Source organism: Dermochelys coriacea, chromosome 2 (genome assembly GCF_009764565.3).
Source record: "Dermochelys coriacea isolate rDerCor1 chromosome 2, rDerCor1.pri.v4, whole genome shotgun sequence".
In the NCBI taxonomy this organism is placed as follows: Eukaryota; Metazoa; Chordata; order Testudines; family Dermochelyidae; genus Dermochelys; species Dermochelys coriacea.
In genome coordinates, this window is record NC_050069.1 from 76,833,937 (window position 1) to 76,857,220 (window position 23,284).

Here is a 23,284-nt window from a genome sequence, read left to right on the forward strand (position 1 = left end):
TCTACACAGTGCCAAAAACTGTCTCAAAACATTTCCCCTCAATCCATAGTATTGCCTGGCTAAAATTAAACCCAGATGTCACTTACCCAAGTAACAATGTCATTTAGATAGTAAATTAAAAAAAAAGTCAATAAAGGATTAATTGAAAAGGAAGCAAAGTTGTGTGATATCAGTCAGCATACATACGTAACCACAACCCATCTCTCTTTATTAACTCCATTAGCAGCTTCATATATGCGTTTAACTGCAGGGAGAGGAGATTATAAACCTGCAATCTCCTTTGGGGAGACCCCTAAAGTGAAGTTGAGCCGGTGCCCGTGACCAGAGTCCACCCTCTACCAAGACTGAGCATAGCCATTCAGGAGCACTCTCACTCACCTCCACCATGGACCTCAACCTTGTCATCAGCACCTGATGGAAACCAGTATTTCCTATATATTACACAGAAAATGCAACAGAGGCATATTTGCTTTCTGATGAATCAGTTTGATGGGGGAAAGAAAGAGATGGGGCATTCTCCATCCACAAGAAGTTTTAGTCTATTTCGATCTAACGTAGACATTTTCTAATGAACCCATAACCAATGTATCTGGGCATCGAATACAAAGTTACGCTTCTCTTCGTCACTCAGATTTATTTTTAATTTAAGTTTTCATAATTTATTGTTTTGAGACCCATGGTCTTCTATTTAACAATCAAGCAGCTAACCATGGGAACGATCCTGGAAACTTATTGCCATGCATGGATCTTTCCTTGCGTCTGGAGTCCCATCTGGAGTCCCGATGGAGGAATTGAAATAAGGATCCGTACACGTGGACACATGCAGGACTGGGCCCTAGGATAATGAAAGCTATAAAGCTACATGTGCATTGTATTTTTACTTTAGTTAGTTATAAAAGTACCAATGAAGAATATGGTTTCCAACGAGGAAAAAATGTAAACTACTAACTCAGTCTATGCCTGTCCTCCCTCCAACCTCCCAAAGGAAAGATATGGAAAAAACTGAATAATTTAAAATTGGTATCTATTGTAAAGCAATGTCTGGGATTTTTGTCAGCCCACACTGTTTGCTGGGGGATGCTAATCTCTGCTGACTCATCACGGCAGATGAAACTTGTCACTTCCACCCTAGATTTAAGGCCCTTTCGGCAGTGGGAGCTGAGGTCTAGCACTCTGAGGTTTTTGCAAGAAAAAAGTAGGAAGAGACAAGATTAGGAAGACACCTCAGTCAGAGGTTTATGTTTTTATTGTTATTTTAGTAACGAATAAAGCCCAATTCCACAAAGAAAAAAATGTTTGGACTAAAGAAGCGTGTGCATACTCTTGCAAGGTGAAGACTCTACCTGCATACACCTAACCTGAGGGGTATCAATTTTAGGATACAAGACTACTGTAGTAGCCGTGTTAGTCTGTATTCGCAAAAAGAAAAGGAGTAACAAATTTGTTAGTCTCTAAGGTGCCACAAGTACTCCTTTTCTTTTTAAGACTACTGTAGGATATGAGAAGAACCTTGTATCCTAAGATTAATTAGGATAAAAGGCTGTAAAAGGCAGAGTCCAAAAGAGAACACAAATTTCTTGATAAACAGCCTACTGTACCAACTGTAGAATTCTAATTCCTAACTGATTTCCATTAAGTAGTCATGAAGGAAAGCTTGCTTTTTTTTGTGCCCCCACTAGAGAGCAGCAATGCACTGGAGGTTTCGTGGTATTTCCTAAAATACAGGCCAATTATATTAAACTGATTTTAAGGTGGAAAAGACTCTGACCCAGGTGGGAAAATGGCTATTAACAACTGAAAAAAGCCTCCCTTAGAGGAGGAATAAAATAAAATGATATCAAGCCAAACAGTAACTGGGGAGAAGAAAAACCACACACCCTAAAGATGGAGTAAATTCCTCTCCAAACCCAGAAGATCAAATTGTCAAGTTTTGTGTTTGTACCTTACACTGCTCTGAAATCTGAATGATTTTTTTACATCTCTACAATTCATAAAGAAACAGTGCAGCACACAGATAAAGAATTAACACCGAAAAACACTTCTATTTGAGATTAAATGCATGACATGCTGAGAACGTTAAAAAATCAGTTATTAACAACACAGATATGTAACACTTGGTTGCATCAGGCAACATCATCCTGGATTGCTACTTTGTGCTATAAATGTCAAGTCTACATTCTGAAACTTCTATCATGAAACATAACCTTTGAAATTTCACACATTATGGATCAGAAATGTTAGGCTATGGAATTTTTCTGTTCTGACATATGAAAAACAGGATCTATGCCATGCTGAAGAAAATCTATTATGCAAAATAAATAATGAGTCCACACCATGACCATGGATTCTAAATTGGAAAAGATTAAACAGATAGATTTATACTGTATCACCAATTCATTTCACATCACCATAAATTTAGTCTTTGTCCCTTTGCTTACCCCATTCTGCTAGCCAAATTAAAAAAGTCTAAAAACTGCTATTCCTCCAGTAAATTAAAATCTCACTGACAACTTTTTTTCACAGACACTAAAAAAACCACAGCAGTGAGCATTACAACATACTTCCAATATTCTTATGAGGCTGCTACATGCTTAAGCTTTTTAACACACATTAAAAATGTTGAATTATAAATACATAAGTGCAACACTAAGCACTTTGTACAATAGTATTCTCTTAAACAGTCTCATGAAAACTGCTACAGAATATAAGAGTAAGATCCAAATACATGGAAGGAATTTATTTATTACACGCTAGACCTGTGGACCAGGATCAATAATGTATGTAAGAGTAATGGTAAACAATTTTGAGAGGCAGTTCAATCCAGTGGATAGAGTACTGGACTTGAACTCAGAAGACTTGGGTTCTAGTCTCATCTCTGCCACTCATCTGCTGTATGACCTTGAGCATCTGTTTGGATTCCCATCTTTTGTCATATCCATTTAAACTGCAAGCTCTTTGGGGCAGAGCTTTCTTCTGGAATGTATTTGTATAGTGACTAGCACAATGGGGTGCCATTCTTGATCAGGCTTCTATATGCTACTATAATACAAATTAACTGAACATTGTGTACATGAGTGATGGCATGGAGGTAAAATGTAATAAAACATACGGCAGCATGTGTGTGTTAAACCAGCATTGCTTCTTGTACAAAAGTAAATCTGTTTTTTGCTGCTTTTCAACAGCACAAAGAAACTGGAAAGACAAAAGGACTGATGTTTGTGTTAAATAACCATTCTGACTTGCATGAGAATCGGGACAAAGATGGCATGTGCATCAACTACTAATGATTTTACTTTCAAAAAAGAAGAGAGTTTGTTTCAAAACAAAAAATGGTTTGTGTAGTATTAAGTGGTTAACAGTGATCAACTGAAAAGTCTTCTATGGAGAAAAACTCTCTCTCTTCCAACTTAGCAAAAAGCAAACAAGCTACACAGGAAGCAGCTTGTGTCGTATGTTTTTATTTTTATAAAAAAAATGGACTATATTAATGTGATCTAGGTACTGGTTAGTTTGCACTTGAAGGGTCTACATGGTCCGTGCAGCATGCTAGTACATACTGCAACTTACAGCCCCATGGTCTGAACTGCTGAGCCATGCAGACTGTTATGTTATTAAAATAAAAAACAAATCACCATTTTCCTTTAAACCAAACTCCCCAACCATGGAGCACAGACCACACAAAGGATATGCTCAGCTAGATTCTCTTTCCGTTTCTCCTAAATAAAATATGTATCATGCCACTTTTAACTGAACTAGTGACATTACATCAATGTAAATGGCAACTGTGCAATGCATCTTGCTTCTCTGCAGACCAGCCCCATGCCCATACACAGCATGCCAGTCAACAGTGCAGGCACACTGCCATCTGGGTACCTATCCCACAGTTGCCAGCATAGCTCCCTAAAGTAATGGGTTGTGAGAGATTTGGAAAGGCTTCTTTGAAACCAAGGGAGTCGTGGAAGAAGGTGGTCCAACTTCCATATCTCCCTGGGAAACACAGCCATTTCTGCAAAATATTTTCAAAATGGTGGCCAGGCTGAATGGACAGAGCTCATTATTTGCCCAGGGAGAATTTTCTGCTGCAGGCCATGAAAATTAATGGCCAGACATTACATGTGGCCCAGAGAGGCAGGAAGGGACGTTCCAGTGGAAACTTAGATGAGCAGTGCATAGAAAACATGGGGGCAACTTGTTTGTCGAGCGAGAAGCTTGAGCCATCCTCATCCTAGCCTAAGTGACTCCATGAGTTACTTAAAAGAGAATTTTGTCAAGCCAAGTGCTACATTTGGGACAAGACCACCACCACAAACTGGTGGACAGAGTTGTTCAATATTTGGAGAAGCAGCAGTGGCTGCAAAACTTCTAAAGAAGTAAGGAGACCTTTTAGCTCCTGTCTCAAAAGCTGACTCCAACAATGAAGCAGTGGTGGACTTGACCTGAGGTAGTTGCTAATATAAGGATACATTTTTATGATTTGGAGTGTGGGAGATGGTAAAGGAGAGAGGTGCCAGGAAGGATTTAATACAGTAATGTTTCAAGCTTAAAACATTTTGCTTAATGAAATTTGAGAGAAAGAAATCCTGAAAACCATGTTTATTAAAACACAAAACATGCAGGCGTGCTGCATGCAATACAATTACCCACAACCCCCCACAGAGTTAGTTTTTGGACACAATATGAACAGAGAATGAATCTGCTCCTGTTCTCTTTTTCCTGACAATAGGCAGGGGTTGAGTACCATAAAAATGAGCAGGAGGCAAGTTCTATAAATACTGCTACTGTCCCATACCATGGAACTGTGTTGAGGAGCTGGTGTCCACGCACAGGGACCTGTGGAAGGGACACATCATGCACTTTGCTTTCGGGCTCTACATGTACTCCCTGAAGAGCAACCTCTGGAACACTTGTGCTTCCAGCCTCATTTTTCTGTCATGATAATTTTAAGTCATGACTTCTGACTTCTCTTCCCTATTTGTCTTGGAATTCAAAAAAGCAAGTTAGTTTGTCCTCCTCACACTTCTGTTTCTTGGTTGCGTTTAGTAAATTCTATCACCGTCCCTTTCCATGTTTCCCTGAAGGTAAAGAAACAATTCATCTCTCTCATTTTTCACCTGTTGACACGAAGATTTGTCAAGCAATCTGCCTCTTGTGTTGCCAGATGTCTGATCACTCTCTGCTTATGTTGAGCTAGCATTTTCCAGTTGTGGCCTTGATGCAGTGGTGGTTTCTAAAATGAAATAAGGAAATGGTTAATATGCATATTAACAGACTAGACACCCCTTACAATACCAAGAATGCAATACAAGCAACATTTTTAAAGTTCACTTTGGAATTCCAAAGCCTCCAAGGAAGACACCCTGTGCTAGGATTAGAGATGGTAACGATCATCTCCCTAAAATTTATTTATTTTTGTTCCCCGATGAAATTTTGGGTTAGCTGGAAGGGGTTTGAGTATGTTCCTAATAGGAGGTAAAGGACGTACACTGCAGTACAGTGAGATTAACACTGGGTTACTTACTGCAGACTGCAAGATTCATGGAAAGACCCTCTGCACTAGATTGTAGCAAAGTAAAGGAACTGCTATTAAGGTGAGCATAAGGTGGCAGGGGGAAGAGAGGCTGATATATTTGCTATACTTATTTTCTCAATTGGTAACATAGGATGTGCAAAGGAGCTGAAGAAAGTGAAGCGACTTTATAGGAGGGTAAGGGAGTTTGGGAACCGAATTGAGGATGAATGTCTACAGCACTATCTTTACCAGAATATTTTTTTAGAATATTTGAGAAACTTTGGGCTAAATTAACACCATAGCTGATAGGCCACTATCTTAGTGCTGACTGACAGAGCCATGCTTTCACTGCTCTGGGCCTATAGCTGCTTTAACAGCAGGTTTGCTACCTGATAGTAGCTTAGGCTTGTGGGCCCATGTAATGTGATAGAAAGACAACATGAAATGTGGTTGGAAATAGATAAAGTGCTTATGTCCTTTTACCCAAAAGCACCATGTGGACCAAGCCATAATCCCCATCATGTAGCTTTCTGAAAGCATTCCGTTTTGCCATTTTAAATATATCTGTGTTTCTGTAACTTTATTTTTTAGTTTTCCCTGCTTGGTCATCCTGTTGAGACTGGTCTTGTGGCATGGCTCAGAAACAACTATGCAGAATTTGCCAAGTACTTGTATCCTTACTTCGAACAGCAAGTGTAGCTGACAAATGGGGTGTTGTGCGTGGGGCATATGGAAAGGGCTCCTGACTCTGGCAGCGTTCACTGGAGGAAGGGGTATGGAGCTGCCAGTTTTGCTACCACAACACAGCAAGTGGAAGGGTTCCTTCCTCCCTCGCAAGAGACTGCATCTACCCATTTCAAGACAGTTGTAGCAGCACTCGGATGAACCCAGCCATCAAGCATGCAGATAAAGCCCAAAGCAGTAAAAACAGCAGCAGCAACATACCTTGTGTGGAGGTCCCCTTATTTCCTGAGCATCACATCCTCCCAAACCCATTTGGCTGCTGTCTCTGGAACTTGTCTCAATCAAGAGGGCTTGAGGCCCCAGCACAGTTGCAGACATGTCCTGGCCCTCACTCTGATTCTAGGCCTGGATGATGGCGTCCTTCTCCTCTTCCCCCCATAGCACACTGCTGGGTGCCTTGGTGCTGTCAAAAAGGAACTCTGCTCCAAAGGGCTAAAAATGAGGCAGATTTTCTTTCCTGCCTGGAAGGTCTATTGGCACCCCAGGCATTGTTGCACTGCAGCTTCAGACTTTTAATCTTCTCCTGGCACTGTCCCATGGAGCAAGTGATAAGCTCCTGGGCAAAATGCTTTTACACCTGGTCACAACAGAGTTCAACAGATACTATCACTTCACCATCCTAATGGTTCACAAAAGTCCTGTGTCATCTGCATCAGACCAGCCGGTAGATATGCTCATATGATGGTTTCTTCTGAGAAATGCCCCAAGAGCAGCTTGGTAAATGTAGCAATCACAAAGAAGTGGATGCTGGTGAGAACATGTGTGCCATGAGATCTAAAGTGGGTACAGCAGCTCATTCAGTACAGGCGAGGGACTTGCAGAAAAAACTTGACCCAGATCAATAGAAAAGAAATTTTACCAGAGAGGCGCAGTGGAAGATGAAGTAGTTGCCCATCACAGCTGCTATGCCAGAACTTGAGGTCTGTTCTTGAGTTAACCTTGCTCACAGCAAGTGCAACTTACACACTGGTGTGATCACCTGTGTTCCACTGGTAGCAACAGTGTGTGTGTGTAGATTGTTACTTGCATGGTAGGAGAACCTCACACTGGTTAGCAGGCCAAAATCCTCTAGTGCAGACAAGATCATAGAGGGCAAAACAACATGGGATTGCATGCCACATCCCCTCCCCAATACTGTTGAATAAGAAGAGCTGTGTGGCATGCACCTGCCTCCAAAAGCAAGAAAGAAATAAGAATCTAGCAAAGGAGAACCTGCCAGCAGAAGCCACGCATAAATGGGAGCTCTATCTCAGGAACTATTTTAGAGCAAGCCATCATAAACTAGGATCAAGTTGTTAAACCTTCCACTCAGTTATAATCAAGAGCAAAGTCAGGTGATGAAAATCCCCAAACCCTCCACAGAAGGGGAGAGTAATGTCTGGAAACACATTGAAAACACACCCAAGACTGAAATACTCAAGACACTTGCCCCAAAAGTGTAACATAAGAGAGGGTGGCAATATTAAAAAGCTCCAGGGACTGGGACATTAACACAGGCCTTGCAAGATGAGGACATGAGATGCGAGCTATGACAGACTCTTAGAGTGGACTAGCACTGCAACCTCCCCATCCTTGAATAGCAGAGCGCAGAAGCGAGTAAGCAAAAGTGGCCATCCCCCACCGCCATTCTGACCTAGTCAGGGGCGGGACCCAGGGCTCAAAAGGTGCTCTCCTTCTCCAACTACAGGCATAGCCACAGAAGCATGGTGATGCTGGAACAAATCCCAGTACACAAGGGGAAGCATGTCTTAAGATGCAGAATGTTGCAGGGGAAACTAAACCTACTCTTAGTGGTCTAAAACAAAAGATTTCTAGAAATCTTTATAAAAAACAACCCAAACGCCAACATAATATTCTAAAGCCAACTCCTTATGATTTGTTTGGTTTAATAACTATATTAACAGAGCAGACTGCTCCACCTGAGCTCAGATCTTCAAGCAATATTTCACATTATCAGCAGGACTTTCATTTACATGGACAAAAATTAAGCAAAAGATCAATATTAATTAAAAAAATCTTCCCTTATTTAATATGATGAAGGGGAAAAAAGGTTGAAAGAATGCTTTGTGGACTGCCATTTTGTGAGGGACTGTTTTATTAATGAAAAAATAAATGCATAACTAGGCACGTGCTCACCGTGACACTGTACAGCATAAGTAGCTCTTATTAAGAGCACAATGAAGGTTTAGCTTCTTGGTATTGCAGAAGAGAACCAGTAAGTTAATATCAGTTGGTGGAGCATCACATACAATTGCCTAATGTTTCTGTGTATTCAAAATACTGCAGGCTATTCTCTGTGCAAAGACGACACATTATGTGTCCATAACAGCAATACAAACCCTGAAGAGAGGATATATGGTAGGTGAATAAACTTTCAACAGCAATTTTCTGAATAGAATTGCTATTGAAAGTTCATTCATCTATCTTATAGGATTTACAATACTGGATTATATCAAATACAGCATCTTGCCGGTGGCAGTGGCCAATACTTGATGCTTCATAGGTAAGTAAAAAAAAAAGTGCAAAAAACCTCATCACCTCAATACACCTAACCAATTGTGCAATGTTGTACATGATGTAAACCATTCTTCACAGACAGCTGTAATAATAAACTCACAACCTGAAGCATAAGATCTAATTACCATAATCTTAATTACAGCTGCTTTCCATTCTTTCTATTGACTACTTAGCATTCTGGTACTCTTGCAAACCTACTGCCCTATTGACAGTTGTGCAAGGACTTCCATCTTGGATATGAATTTTTATGTTAATAAAGCTTCTGTAATTGCTTTTGGTCTCCGTTCATTTGTTTTATTTTTGTTTTCAGCATTTTCCATCCCCTTCATTCCCCCAAAAGCAAGTAAGTGACAAATCTGACCCTAAGTGTTTAAATAAATGTTGACTCTTTTCTACTCTAAAGGTTAGGAGTTCATGTAAAACAGTAGTGGCTTAAACACCATCCTGGCCATTATGGATGTAGAAGCCCTCTACACCAACATTCCACACAAAGATGGACTACAAGCCGTCAGGAACAGTATCCCCGATAATGTCACGGCAAATCTGGTGGCTGAACTTTGTGACTTTGACCTCACCCATAACTATTTCACATTTTGGGACAATGTATACCTTCAAGTCAGCAGCACTGCTACGGGTACCCCTATGGCCCCACAGTATGCCAACATTTTATGGTTGACTTAGAACAACACTTCCTCAGCTTTCGTCCCCTAGAACCCTTACTCTACTTATGCTACATTGATGACATCTTCATCATCTGGACCCATGGAAAAGAAGCCCTTGAGGAATTCCACCAGGATTTCAACAATTTCCATCCCACCATCAACCTCAGCCTGGACCAGTCCACACAAGAGATCCACTTCCTGGACACTATGGTGCTAATAAGCGATGGTCACATAACCACCACCCTATACTGGGAACCAACTGACTGCTATACTTACCTACACGCTTCCAGCTTTCATCCAGAACACCTCACATGATCCATAGTCTACAGCCAAGCTCTACGATACAACCGCATTTGCTCCAACCCCTCAGACAGAGACAAACACCTACAAGATCTCTATCAAGCGTTCTTACAACTACAGTACCCACCTGCTGAAGTGAAGAAACAGATTGACAGAGCCAGAAGAATACCCAGAAGTCACCTACTACAAGACAGGCCTAACAAAGGAAGTAACAGAACGCCACTGGCAGTCACCTTCAGCCCCCAACTTAAACCTCTCCAGAGAATCATCAAGGATCTACAACGTATCCTGAAGGACGACCCATCACTCTCACAGATCTTGGGAGACAGGCCTGTCCTCGCTTACAGACAGCTGCCTAACCTGAAGCAAATACTCACCAGCAACCACATACCACACAACAAAAACTCTAACCCAGGAACCTATCTTTGCAACAAAGCCTGTTGCCAACTCTGTCCACATATCTATTCAAGGGACACCATCACATCAGCTACACTATCAGAGGCTCGTTCACCTGCACATCTACCAATGTGTTATATGCCATCATATGCCACCAATGCCTATATGCCATGTACATTGGTCAAACTGGACAGTCTCTACACAAAAGAATAAATGGACACAAATCAGACGTCAAGAATTGTAACATTCAGAAACCAGTCGGAGAACACTTCAACCTCCCTGGTCACTCAATTTCCGACCTAAAAGTCACAATTCTCCAACAAAAAAACTTCAAAAACAGACTCCAGTGAGAAACTGCAGAATTGGAATTAATTTGCAAACTGGACACCATTGAATTAGGCTTGAATAAAGACTGGGAGTGGATGGGTTATTACCCAAAATAAAAACTATTTCCCCATGCTAATTTTTCCCCCTGCTGTTACTCACACCTTCTTGTCAACTGTTTGAAATGGACCATCCTGATTATCACTACAAAAAGTTTATTCCCCCCAGCCCTGCTGATAATAGCTCGCCTTAATTAATTGGTCTCATTACAGTTGGTATGGCAACACCCATTTTTTCATGTTCTCTGTGTATATATATATCTTCCTACAGTAGTTTCCACTGCATGCATCCGATGAAGTGGGTTCTAGCCCATAAAAGCTTTTGCCCAAATAAATTTGTTAGTCTCTAAGGTGCCACAAGTACTCTTAGTTTTTTTCCCACATATTACAGAAAATCTAAACTAAATGGAGTTTCCAGACACTATTTGACTCACTCACAACTCACCCATATTCCACACAATTAATAAAGCCTGTTGTACCCACAACTCTACTTCTGCTGACCTACAAGCCTAAAGGCTCCAATTTAGCAAATGACTTCTATTCTGCAACTCATGTAGGCATGTGCTTAAAGTTAACTTCAAGCACATGCTTAAATCCTATTGACTTTAATGGGACTTACTTAACCTTTAGTGCTTAAGTGTTCTGCTGAACAGGGATAGACATAAGCACATGCTTAGGTGCTTTGCTGAGCTGTGGCCTAAGTTAATAACTCTGGAATGGCCTAGTGTTTGAGATAGTTGGCTTCAAATACCATTTTTATTTGCTAAATGTAACCTGGACACAAAATAAGGGAAAAATTAACCAACACCACCTCATTACACCAACATTTAAGAAAAGTTTTATTTTATTTGATAAAATAAAATCTTTAAGAAATGGGAACCATTTCTTCCTTTGGCAAATAGATAGCAGGATTAGAGTGATTTTTTTAAACATGCATTTCTATGGTTTTTCATTCACTCTGCTCTGACATGAAATTGATTAGCACTGTTTGGAGCCAATTTTTCTCATTATTATACTGTTCAGTTTACATCAAACCATGAATATTCAGTCACCTGTTCCAAGCTTTATTATTTATTGTGCAACCCAAACCCATCCAAACTCAGTTTATTCAAAACAAAGACACTCTCAGGTACTGTATTTTTGCATTAAATACAGTATGTGGACACACATTCACGCTATAGAAAAACTGAACAGCAAGTACACTCACCTTTCAGTGCTACAACCTCTCACAAAATCTGTTTTGCAAAATTTATTTTAAAGAAGTTTGTCAACAAAAGTGCTTATATAAACAAAACCTGGGAAGTAACAAAGCATACAAAACTTTTTCTCTTGCACAGAAACCATTTAAAAACACCCTCAAGTATACAATAATAAGCAGGATTACAGCACTAGTGCACAGAACATAAAAGCTTCAAAATTTCCCCCCACAACAGTTCTTCTTATTGCAGATGTTTACAGATCAAGAAAAAAACATCCAGCTTAATAAGTTGCTGGTATTTTTATTAGAAATATCTTAACATTTTTCTTTGGTATTTCCACATTGATTTCTTGTTTAAATAGTCCTGAGCAACATGTTAAAAAGAAAGCCACCTGGCTACCAATAAATACCAGCTTACCTGTTTAAGTGCCTTTTTGGTGTGCTGCTGGAAGGAAGACACTAGCTTGCTTTGCACTGGTGTGTTAGTAAGGCTTGAGTCTCGATTGGAAGACGCTTCTTCAGGTATCTGCTTTGGACAAACTATGAAAAAAAAAAAGAAAAGCATTTTAAGAATACCATTGCTTAGAAACTTGAGGTCTTAAGAGGCTCCTACAAATGGAATAAGAGAACTCGTTACCAGAAAGCAATCTCCACAGCTGATGGCCCATGAAAGTCATGGAGTCCCAGGGTCTGTATAGACTTGAATTTTCAGCCACACCCTAATTTCTAATGCATCGCTTCATAAATGTTTGTTTCTAATCATGTTCAACTCTAGACTTGAACAGAGATGAGAGCTAAGTTCCAGAATCATAGAATATAAGCGTTGGAAGGGACCTCAGGAGGTCATCTAGTCCAACCCCCTGCTCAAAGCAGGACCAATCCCCAACTAAATCATCCCAGCCAGGGCTTTGTCAAGCCTGACCTTAAAAACCTCTAAGAAAGGAGAATCCACCACCTCTCTGGTGAACGTTCACGCTGGGAGTTATACCAGTATAACTACAGTGGTCTAATTATATTGCTAAATTTCCCCTTGTAGACATCCAAGGTCTAAGTGGCAACAGGAGCTGGGCCAGGACAGAAATTGTGGAGTGTAGAAAGCTCAATTACATACACTGAGCTATTTTCCAGGTCACCCCACCACACTGGAGATCCTAACCCAATTCAGAAAACTAAACTTTTCTCTTGAATAAGTCAGTCTGTTGTAGAACCAAATTCTATATCCTTCTGTACAGCTCAGGAGCTCATGGGTATTTTCCATATGATCAATCCTTGAAGTGGCAACTGAAATATTTTACATATATCATAATGTTTTCTAAATAGAAGTAGACAGACCCTTATTTTCCCCAGGAAGTTTAACAAGATTACATGTCTGAATATATATTTAGAAGAGAGACACTGATGGCCCTGTGTTCTAAAAATATTTATAAATATGTAACTGCATAACAGATTGTAATGGCTTCTAAGAAGCCCTCCCCGTCTATTATGTAACTATTGCTTGATAAACAAAGAACACACAAATGCTCATTTGAATGATGGACTGTAATAGCTCACAAAGAGGAGTTCTGGTCTCCCAGGCAAATATATGTTGCTATTTTTCAGGTCTCTTAAAAATACATGTTTTAATGAGTTAATATTACAGTACTTTCTTTTAAACAGCTGCCTGAATATGTGTTTGTCTCTAAGATAAAAAAAAAGCAAAGTAAATTAATTAATTTTTTAAATCCAACTATATTTAAACAATATTAAGGCTGCAAAAACAGCCAAAAAATTCTATTAGACTTACTTTTCAGCAGATATAAGTAAAATGGCTGTAACAATGGTTGCAGACTCTGATGCTTTGTCTATACTGCTACTCCCACCAATTTCAAACACCAGTCCAGCTAAAACAGTGTTAGAACCAGTTTGAATTTTGGGTACATTTCCCCATGCTCACATAGTAAGGTTTCAATCCTGCCCTCAGAAACACAGCGAAGATTGCCACATATCTTGGAATATCTACTATAGTACTATACACATGTAAACAACCCAGTAGATAGTTTTCCAAAATGTGCAATAGCGTGTACCACATCTATAAAAGCAGGTTTGGGATCCTCAAAAGAGTTGCAATGGCATATGTCAGCTTATACTTTTATCTTGATTTGCTGTGTTTTTTCTTTTTACTGCTCAGTGGACTGAACAGAGAATTCAGTGCCGCTCAATTTCTTCCTCTTCGGTAATGCCTTCGACCATTGATATTATTGAAACTTTTTTTTTTAATTTATAAGATAAAGTAAGGAATTCTGACAACTTAATTGCCAATAATTCATTGCCAGTATGAGGTATAACTGGTAACATACTGAACATTTGTTTTCATCTTGGGAGAAAAAAGTAGTCAATACTCATCTCACAAATGGTAGAGAAAGAACAACTTTTTTATAGTTATGTCATTATATCAATACAGTTCTCATAGTGAATTGGGAAGCAAATTTTGCCAGAAGCTTTATAAGTGAAATGTGTCTCTTTTTTCTTTTTTGCTTATGTTGAAATTATGCCTCACAATACCCAGGGGAGCTGATGGGCAAAAAATGCCTTGAGCTCAACTGCATCACATGGTTTAGATCAGTCTTTTTCACATAATAAGCAAAGCTCACTATCAAAGAGACAACTTAAAGTAGTAAGAAGGTGTCAGCAGCAAACAAACACACTAGTCTAAATATTTAACTCCATCTGTGCAATATTTGTGCACCTAAGATATAAAACACACAATTCAAAACCCGAAACTTGGTATTTTAAATTGCTCAACTTCTCTGTCCACATCTCTTTTTGTTTTTAATAAGAAATTGTTATATTTTTATTAGGTAACCAGTTTGTTTTGTTGGGAAAGCAAAGGGGTCAAAGAATTGAAGGAAAAGCAAGAGTTGTTCTATGTACATAAAACCCTACAATATAAGAAAGGACAGAAGAGTGGAATCTGTTATAAAAACAAATGAATTTTAGAAAAAATATGACAGGAAAGCCACAAAGTGTCCTTCATAAGAAAGTAAGATGCAACATGTCCTGTCACTAAGCATATATTTTATTCTTCCATGGTGACAGGGAACCCCACCAACTCCTTGTATAAATAGAAAGATCCAATTCTGATGCAATTTCCAGGATATAAACCCAAGTATCGTTCATTTACTTTGGTGATGATACAAGTTCACAATGTTGTGATGCTGTATCACCATCCAAATGACAAGAAGTTAGAGCAAATGTCAAACTCTTGATGCAAAAATCTCAGGACAAAGCCACAATGTTTGTAACCATACAGAATGGAGGGGGGGGAAGTTCATTATCATACTTCCTGCAAATGAAAAGTGATACAGAAGGAAAACTAAAGGGAAAAGTCAAAGAGCAGAAGCAATAGCAAAACTCCAAGGGGAATGGCAATATTCAAAAAGCAACACCTCAGCAAAAAAACAGCCGGCTCCAATATGCAAAATAAAATTAAGAATAGTGTAATAGAAAACAGAGATATAAGCATGAAGGGCTAGAAGTAACAGGGCACATGTCCATATACATCAATGATAAGTAGATGGAACTGCCACATGCACACACACTATATCAGAAATGTGTGATCCTTTGTTCTCTCTGGATTATAAAACAGCAGCAGCAATACAACTGGCTGCCCATGTAAAAAGTTCTGAGTAGCATGGAGCAGAGTGGGAGAAACATCTAGGTAGTCAGCAATTATTCACCGCTAGTGCCAAGAGGAAGTAGGAGAAGTTTCTGGAAGCAAACAGAATTAAGGCAAGGGAGGCCCTCATATCAGTCATATAAATTAGCATTACTGTGTTCTATTCTATATGTCATCTCCTCCAAGGGTACAGGACCCAGTAGAGGAAGTGAGAAGAAAGTAGCTGCGAGGCAATAAACTGTTAGGTCTTTGAATTGACAGATGAGCAGGGTTTCTGGTCGAAAGGAAGTAGAAGATAAGAATTCCTTAGTGAGCGTTCAGAGAGCCCAAAATGAAAAAGGGTTAAAAAAACAACAAAATAACTATGCCTAAAATACTTGAGACAAGGTTTATATAACTTTTTCCCTTCCATTTTCTCTTCTCCTTTTAGCAGCAACTTCTCTTCATAGTGAGAAGGATACATTTTAGAAAATCTACAGAACTGTTGGGTTTTTTTTAAACAAAACGTAAAATCAATGTGCCAACCTTTGACAGCATGGTTCACTGAACTTTCTCCAAAACCTTAAAATTAATTGAGGCTTGGAATACCAATATTAAGTATATCAATGCACCAAAAAATGTTTAGTGAAACGTAATTCAAAATGACTATGCAGCTACAGCACAGAAAGTTATTAGGAATAAGAAGAAGATGATTTGTTTATGATCTACAGAAAAAGAAAATTTCCCTGAATGCTTTAAGAAGCCCCATTTTTCCAAGATAAATGGAACACCTAATTTTGTTTTCAGACAGGCCAGACTGATTTAAAATCAGACCAGAAAAATCAACAGTGGTACAATTCCTTCCTTTCTATGGAAATCACAGCAGAAGAGAAAGTGTGTCTACTAATAGCCATATTACAAAACAAATTAATATTACTACCAGATGCTAAAAATCTATGCCCACACTCTTTAATATTAAACCATATAGAAAACATCTTCAGAAAAACACAAATCTCTGACTAAAATATCCCACAAAATTCTATATATTTTCATTGGGTGACACAGATATACATTTGTTTTGACATAATTGGTCATAGCTTGTCAACACTAATATATCAAGCAGTTCACCTACGTCACACTTTGATCTGCAGAGCTTGATTTGCAAAATTTGAACAGTTCACAACTCCAATCTGTTTATTCTTTATCAAACAAAATATAGTTTGGGAGGTAAAGTGATTGTATAGTTCTCTTTGTATAAAGGAAATACCAGTATTGTGAAAATATCAGTAACAATGCTCAAACACTTTTTTTTTTTTTGGAAAAGACAGAAAAAAAGCCCTGTAAAATGATATGCTCACATTAAAGTAACCAATGCAGCACAAAATATAATGGAACCTAAGAACTCCATAAATCTCATAAAACTGTGGATCCTCATTCCACAGCAAGGCAACTTTTTCATCAGAGAAGTATGATCTGTCACTAACCAACCACCAACCCTTTAGGCCTCACTAATTCTGTTCTATAGCAGAGAATAACAGAGCCAAGAGACCTCACCCAATTAGCTCCCAGCCTCTCACACTGCACCACCTCAGTAGTTGGGACCCTCCCACCCACACCAATGAAGCAAAGGGTAATCAATTTTGCCCTGGAGGCAGCAGATAATTTTTCTTTGTAACTGCTGGTGGGAAAATGAAGAAAATAAATCAAAAGCTGGGTCTCTGTCCGATCTGTAAGCTGAGGAAGAGGCCCATATGTTCAGGCTGTGAGCCCACTAAACTTCTGCTGCGGAAAAGCCCACTGCACACTAGTATCAGAATATTCACCAAACACATTCAGCAGAATCTCTAAACATCATTCCCAAGACCCAATTGCTACAAGTTCCAGGCTGCCTTGAATGAGCCAAAATTTCCATTCCTAGGAAGGAACAGTGTGGAAAGCCTCAATGGATACTTCATAGCCAAAGGAAAGGGAATATTAGCTCCACAGAGTCAGGAGTTATCCTTGTGGTTTCTTAGCCCAGAAAACACACACAAATTCAATGGACTAACAATTGCAAAGACAAAATGTCAAGACTCAGGATGAATCTGATCCTCCAACTTCTGAACGGCTGAACTATTATATTCACCAGTGTTACACTAGAGATGAATTTGTCACAATGTAATCAGTTTCACTTTTGCAACTAAGTAAGTTCTAAATTTAAGAAATGCTGGGAACTGTAGTCTTTGTTAGGATGTAATAAGGTCACCTAGGGTTACTCCACACTTAAAAAACAGAAGTTGGGGTTCTCCTGTTGGCATAGGTACTTCACCTCCCTAAAAGGCGGTAGATGGGTTGATGGGAGAATTCTCCTATTGACCAATCTAGTGCTGTCTACACTGGGGGTTAGATAGGTTTAACTGCATCACTCAGGAGTATGGATTTTCCACACCCCGAGCAATGTAGTTGTACAGATCTAATTTTGTAGTGTAGACGAGGCCCTACTCAGAGCTGGTCACACTTTAGAATCTATGTTTGGGTTGGGATTGTAAGTGGAAGTCACACCTTTTTATGGATCACTACCATCTCCATCTTGAAATCACGATGCACTCCTCTGACTGGAGTGAAGGACCAAGTTGGCAGATGGAACCCAATGGGTTTCAGACAATATGGAGATGGATACTGTTTTGACTACAGACCACACTACTGTGGTCTGCCACTCACAGTAGGATATTATAACCATATCTTATCCTAGACTATTACCATTTTGGATCTTAAGCACAAAGTATGGCTTCATCTTTGCATAGTACTTGGATGAACTATAAGTGATGAAAAGAAAGCCTGCTAGAGGGCTGCTGGTGGAATTCTCATTCCAAACTAGGTAACTGGAGCATGGATAATTTTTTTTTTAACATATGCCATGAGGGTATGGGAAAGCCTGATGTGCAATCATTCCAGATGGTCGTCAACCTAATTAATCCAAGTTGTTAGCACAGCATTCAGTGAAACAATCATGTTTATCACCGAGGAGTTCTAAAATTATATTTTTCTAAAAAAATTGCTCAGATCCAGATCAAGAAGTTTGCACCTGTGCTGGTAAAACTGTACTGAGGATGGTGGGGAAAAGGAATAGGAGAAGAGTAGATTCTTCTCTACTCTAATTTCAAACACAGTTTTTCTGAGGTCCTGAGAAATCTGAAGACTATGACTTAAAGACAAGTGGAGAGACACTGGAGCCAGTTAATTATCAGTGCCCCACTCTGGCTACCACCTACTTTTAAAGAAGATATTGTTGGACACACACACCCACACCCCTGCTCAACAAACTCTTTCAAGATGGAAGATTACTCCAATTATCACCCTGTCTTGAATCCCCCTTGTGGGAAAAGACCGTCAAAGATGACGGGTGGAACCATTCTGGCAGCATCTGGGACTCTCAAATCTTCTCACTCATTCAGTACATTACACAGATTATACTCGTGTCTGCTGGTGACTTCTGGCAACGGATGAAGATCAGGTACACAAGATGATTCTTTCAGACTGTCAGACAATGCTGCCCATGAAGTTATGCTGACACATTTACAATCCAACAAAGGCCAATGGAATCACTCAAGTGGCTCCATTCCTTTCTTTAAGGGAGAACCCACAAAGTAAAATAGGCCAATTGCACATTTACTTTTAGCGAGGCCCTACAGGCTTCTATTCTGGCCTCTCACATGTTCAACATCTATCGGGGAAGGAACCATCTTATTGTTCTATGTTTGTACAGTTCCTGCCACAATGGGGTTCTGGTCCACAATGGGGTCCTGGGGCTCCTAGGCATGATTGAAATACATACAATAAATAAATAAATAAATAAATAAATAAATATGGAGCCACTGAGAAAAGAAAGAAATATAGTATATGGACAATACCCAGCATTAATCGTTTCACAGATTTGTAGATTTTAAGGCAAAAGAAATTATGTTCTTCTAGAGTTACTTCCTGTATAACAGAGGCCATAGAATTTTATTCAATAAGGCCCACATATTACGGTTGAGTTAGAGACGGGGGGGAGAATAAATAAAAGGGACATCAGATCTTAAAGACTTCAAATGATGGAAAATCCACCACATAGCCTGGTAAACTGTTCCAATGGTTACTTACCCTGTTCAAAATATGTGCCTTAATTCTAACCTGATTTTATCTAGCTTCAGCTTTCAGCCACTGAACCTTGTAAAGCCTTTGTATGCTAGATTAAAAAGGGCTCTCTTCTACCAGAAATCTTCTCTCCATATAGGTACTTATCAACTATGATACATCACCTCTTAATTTTCTCTTTGATAAAATAACTAGATTGAGCTTCTGAAGTGTCTCACTGTAAGACACGTCTCCAAATCACAAGTCATTCACGTAGCTCTCTTCTGAACTTTTCTTCTGCACTGCTCATTTTTTAAGCAGAATGTTGTGTGTACTAAGTCAAATGCCTTATGTCTTAGGTCAGCACTTTCTAAACCTAACTTGTCTTCTCATCTAAAAGTGATATCAAGTTAGTCTGATAAAACCTATTTTTCATAAAATTATATTGACAGAATTAGTTATGCTACAATCTTTTATTCTTTACTGATTGCATCCCATATTAGCCTTCCCATCATTTTGCACAGGAATGTCATACTAACCAGACCATAATTACCAGGCTCATCCCATTTATCCTTTTCAAATATTGGCAAAACATTCATTTTTTCCAGTCCTCTGGAATTTCCCCTGTATTCCAAGATTTGCTTAAAAAATCAGCACCATTAGTTCAGAGAGCACCTTGGCCAATTTTTTTTAAATGCCCGGGTACACGTTATCAGGACATGGAGATTTAAAGTGTTTATCCGTAGCAGTTGCTGTTTAACATCCTGTCTAGTAAATGTTTGAATATAAAGTATTTCATTATCACTGTAAACTATGAACACACAGAATCATAGAAATATAGGGCTGGAAGGGACCTCATGAGATCACCAAGTCTAGCCTCCTGCATTGAGGCAGGACTAAGTAAAGCTAGACCATCGCTGATAGGTGTTTCTCCAACCCGTAAAAGATTTCCAATGAAGGGGATTCCACAACCTCTATTCCAGAGCTTAACTTCCCTTACAGTTCAAAAGCTTTTCCCTCAACCTCTTACCTAAACCTCCCTTGGTGCAGATTAAGCCCATTACTTCTTGTCCTACCTTCAGTGGACATAAGAGAACAGTTGTGATCACAGTCCTCTTTATACAGTCCTGAAGACTTATCAGGTCCCCCCACCCCCAGCATTCTTTTCTCAAGTCTAAACATGCCCAATTTTTTAAAAAACTTTTCCTCATAGGTCAGATTTTCTAAAACTTTTATCATTTGTATTGCTCTCCTCTGGACTCTCTCCAATTAGTCTACATCTTTCCTAAAGTCTAGTGCCCAGAATGGGACAAAGTACTCCAGATCAGGCTACTCCCCTGAGTAGAGCATGACAATTACCTCCCGTGACTTACATACAACCCCCTCCTGGTAATATACCACAGAACTATATTAGCCTTTTTTTTGTAACTGCATCACATTGTTGATTCGTATTCAATTTGTGATCCAGTATAAGCCCTAGATCCTTTTTAGCAGTACTACCATCTAGCCAGTTATTCCCCTTTTGTAGCTGTGCATTTGATTTTTCCTTCCTACGTGTGCTTTGCCCTTGACTTTATTGACTTTCATCTTGCTGAGTTCAGACCAATTCTCTAATTCATCAAGGTCCTTTTGAATTCTAATTCAGTCCTCCAAAGTGCTTGCAGCTCCTTATCTTACTATCATCTGCAAATTTTATAAGCAAACTCTCCACTTCACTATTAATGAAAATACTGAATAGTACCAGACCCCCGCGGGACTCCAGAACATATGTCCTCCCACTTTGACAGCAAACCATTGATGACTATTCTGAATATGGTTTTTCAACCAGTTGTGCACCTAACTTTTAGTAATTTCACCTAGACCACATTTCCCTAGTTGGCTTATGAGAATGTCATATGGGACTGTGTCAAAAGCCTTACTAAAAATCAAGATATCACACCTACTGCTTGCCCCATCTATTAGACCAGTGATGCTGTCAAAGAAGGAAATTAGATTGGTTTGGCATGATTTGTTCTTGACAAATCCATGCTGGCTATTCCTTATAACCCTCTTAGCCTCTATGTGCTTACAAAGTGATTGTTTAATCATTTCTTCCAGCATCTTTCCAGGTATTGAAGTTAGACTGCCTGGTCTATAATTTCCTGGGTCCTCTTTGTTACCCTTTTTAAAAGATAGGTATTATATTTGCCCTCCTCTATTCCTCAGATTTTACCTGTCATCCATGACTTCAAAGATAATTGCTAACAATTCCAAGACTGCTTCAATTAGGGTATGTCTACACTAGGAAATTAGGTCGAATTTATAGAAGTCGATTTTTAGAAAGTGATTTTATACAGTCAATTGTGTGTCCCCACTAAGTGCATTAAGTCGACGGAGTGCTCCACAGTACCGAAGTTAGTGTCGGAGCATTGCACTGTGGGTAGCTATCCCACAGTTCCCACAGTCTCCGCTGCCCATTGGAATTCTGGGTTACGCTTCCAATGCCTGATGGGGCATTGTCGCGGGTGGTTTTGGGTACATGTTGTCAGTCGCCCCTCCCTCCGTGAAAGCAACAGCAGACAATCATTTCGCGCCTTTTTTCCCGTGCGGATGCCATACTGCTTTCAGCAGACGGTATAGTAGAACTGCTAACCATCGTTGTCATCCACCGTTTCCACTGCCACTCTGCTCTCCTGCAGACGCCATACCCCGGCAAGCATGGAGCCCACTCAGATCACAGCAGCAGTTATAAGCATTGTAAACATCTCGCGCCTGACCATGCAGTATATGCAGAACCAGAACCTGCAAAAGCAGTCAAGGAGGCGATGGCAGCATGGTGACAAGAGTGATGAGGACATGGACACAGACTTCTCTCAAAGCACGGGCCCCGGCAATTTGGCCATCCTGGTGGGAATGGGGCAGGCTCATGCCGTGGAACGCCAATTCTGGGCCCATGAAACAAGCACAGACTAGTGGGACCGCATAGTGTTGCAGGTCTGGGGTGATTCCCAGTGGCTGCGAAACTTTCGCATGCATAAGGGCACTTTCATGGAACTTTGTGACTTGCTTTCCTCTGCCCTGAAACGCAAGAATACCAAGATGAGAGCAGCCCTCACAGTTCACAAGCAAGTGGAGATAGCCTTGTGGAAGCTTGCAACACCAGACAGCTACTGGTCAGTCGGGAATCAATTTGGAGTGGGCAATTCTACTGTGGGGGCTGCTGTGATCTAAAGTAGCCCATGCCATCACTGAGCTGTGGCTATCAAAGGTAGTGACTCTGGGAAATGTGCAGGTCATAGTGGATGGCTTTGCTGCAATGGGATTCCCTAACTGTGGTGGGGTGATAGACTGAATACATATCCCTATCTTGGGACCGGACCACCAAGGCAGCCAGTACATAAACCAAAAAGAGTACTTTTCAATGGTGCTGCAGGCACTGGTGGATCACAAGGGACGTTTCACCAACATCAACGTGGGATGGCCGGGAAAGGTACATGACGCTCACATCTTCAGGAACTCTGGTCTGTTTCAAAAGCTGCAGCTAGGGACTTACTTTCCAGACCAGAAAATAACCGTTAGGGATGTTGAAATGCCTATAGTTATCCTTGGGGACCCAGCCTACCCCTTAATGCCATGGCTCATGAAGCTGTACACAGGCAGCCTGGACAGTAGCCAGGAGCAAGTGCAGAATGGTCGTAGAATGTGCATTTGGATGTTTAAAAGCGTGCTGGTGCAGTTTACTGACTCGGTTAGACCTCAGCGAAACCAATATTCCCATTGTTATTACTGCTTGCTGTGCGCTCCACAATATCTGAGAGAGGATGGGGAGACGGGTGGGAAGTTGAGGCAAATCGCCTGGCCACTGAT

General features: G+C 40.0%; 1 protein-coding gene across 10 annotated transcripts in view; it reads right to left on the bottom strand.

The window, feature by feature from the left end:
- Nucleotides 1-23,284, bottom strand: part of ASXL3 (ASXL transcriptional regulator 3) — a 149,109-nt gene that overhangs the window by 60,198 nt on the left and 65,627 nt on the right. For 9 of the 10 annotated variants that reach the window (XM_038388669.2, XM_038388672.2, XM_043507902.1 and 6 more), the window contains one exon: nt 12,128-12,249. In XM_038388669.2, the coding sequence (XP_038244597.1) occupies nt 12,128-12,249 (122 nt within the window). Of the gene's footprint in view, nt 1-5,111; nt 5,228-6,454; nt 9,308-12,127; nt 12,250-23,284 lie in introns of those variants that run through there. The other variant, XM_043507903.1, reaches the window with a different exon arrangement.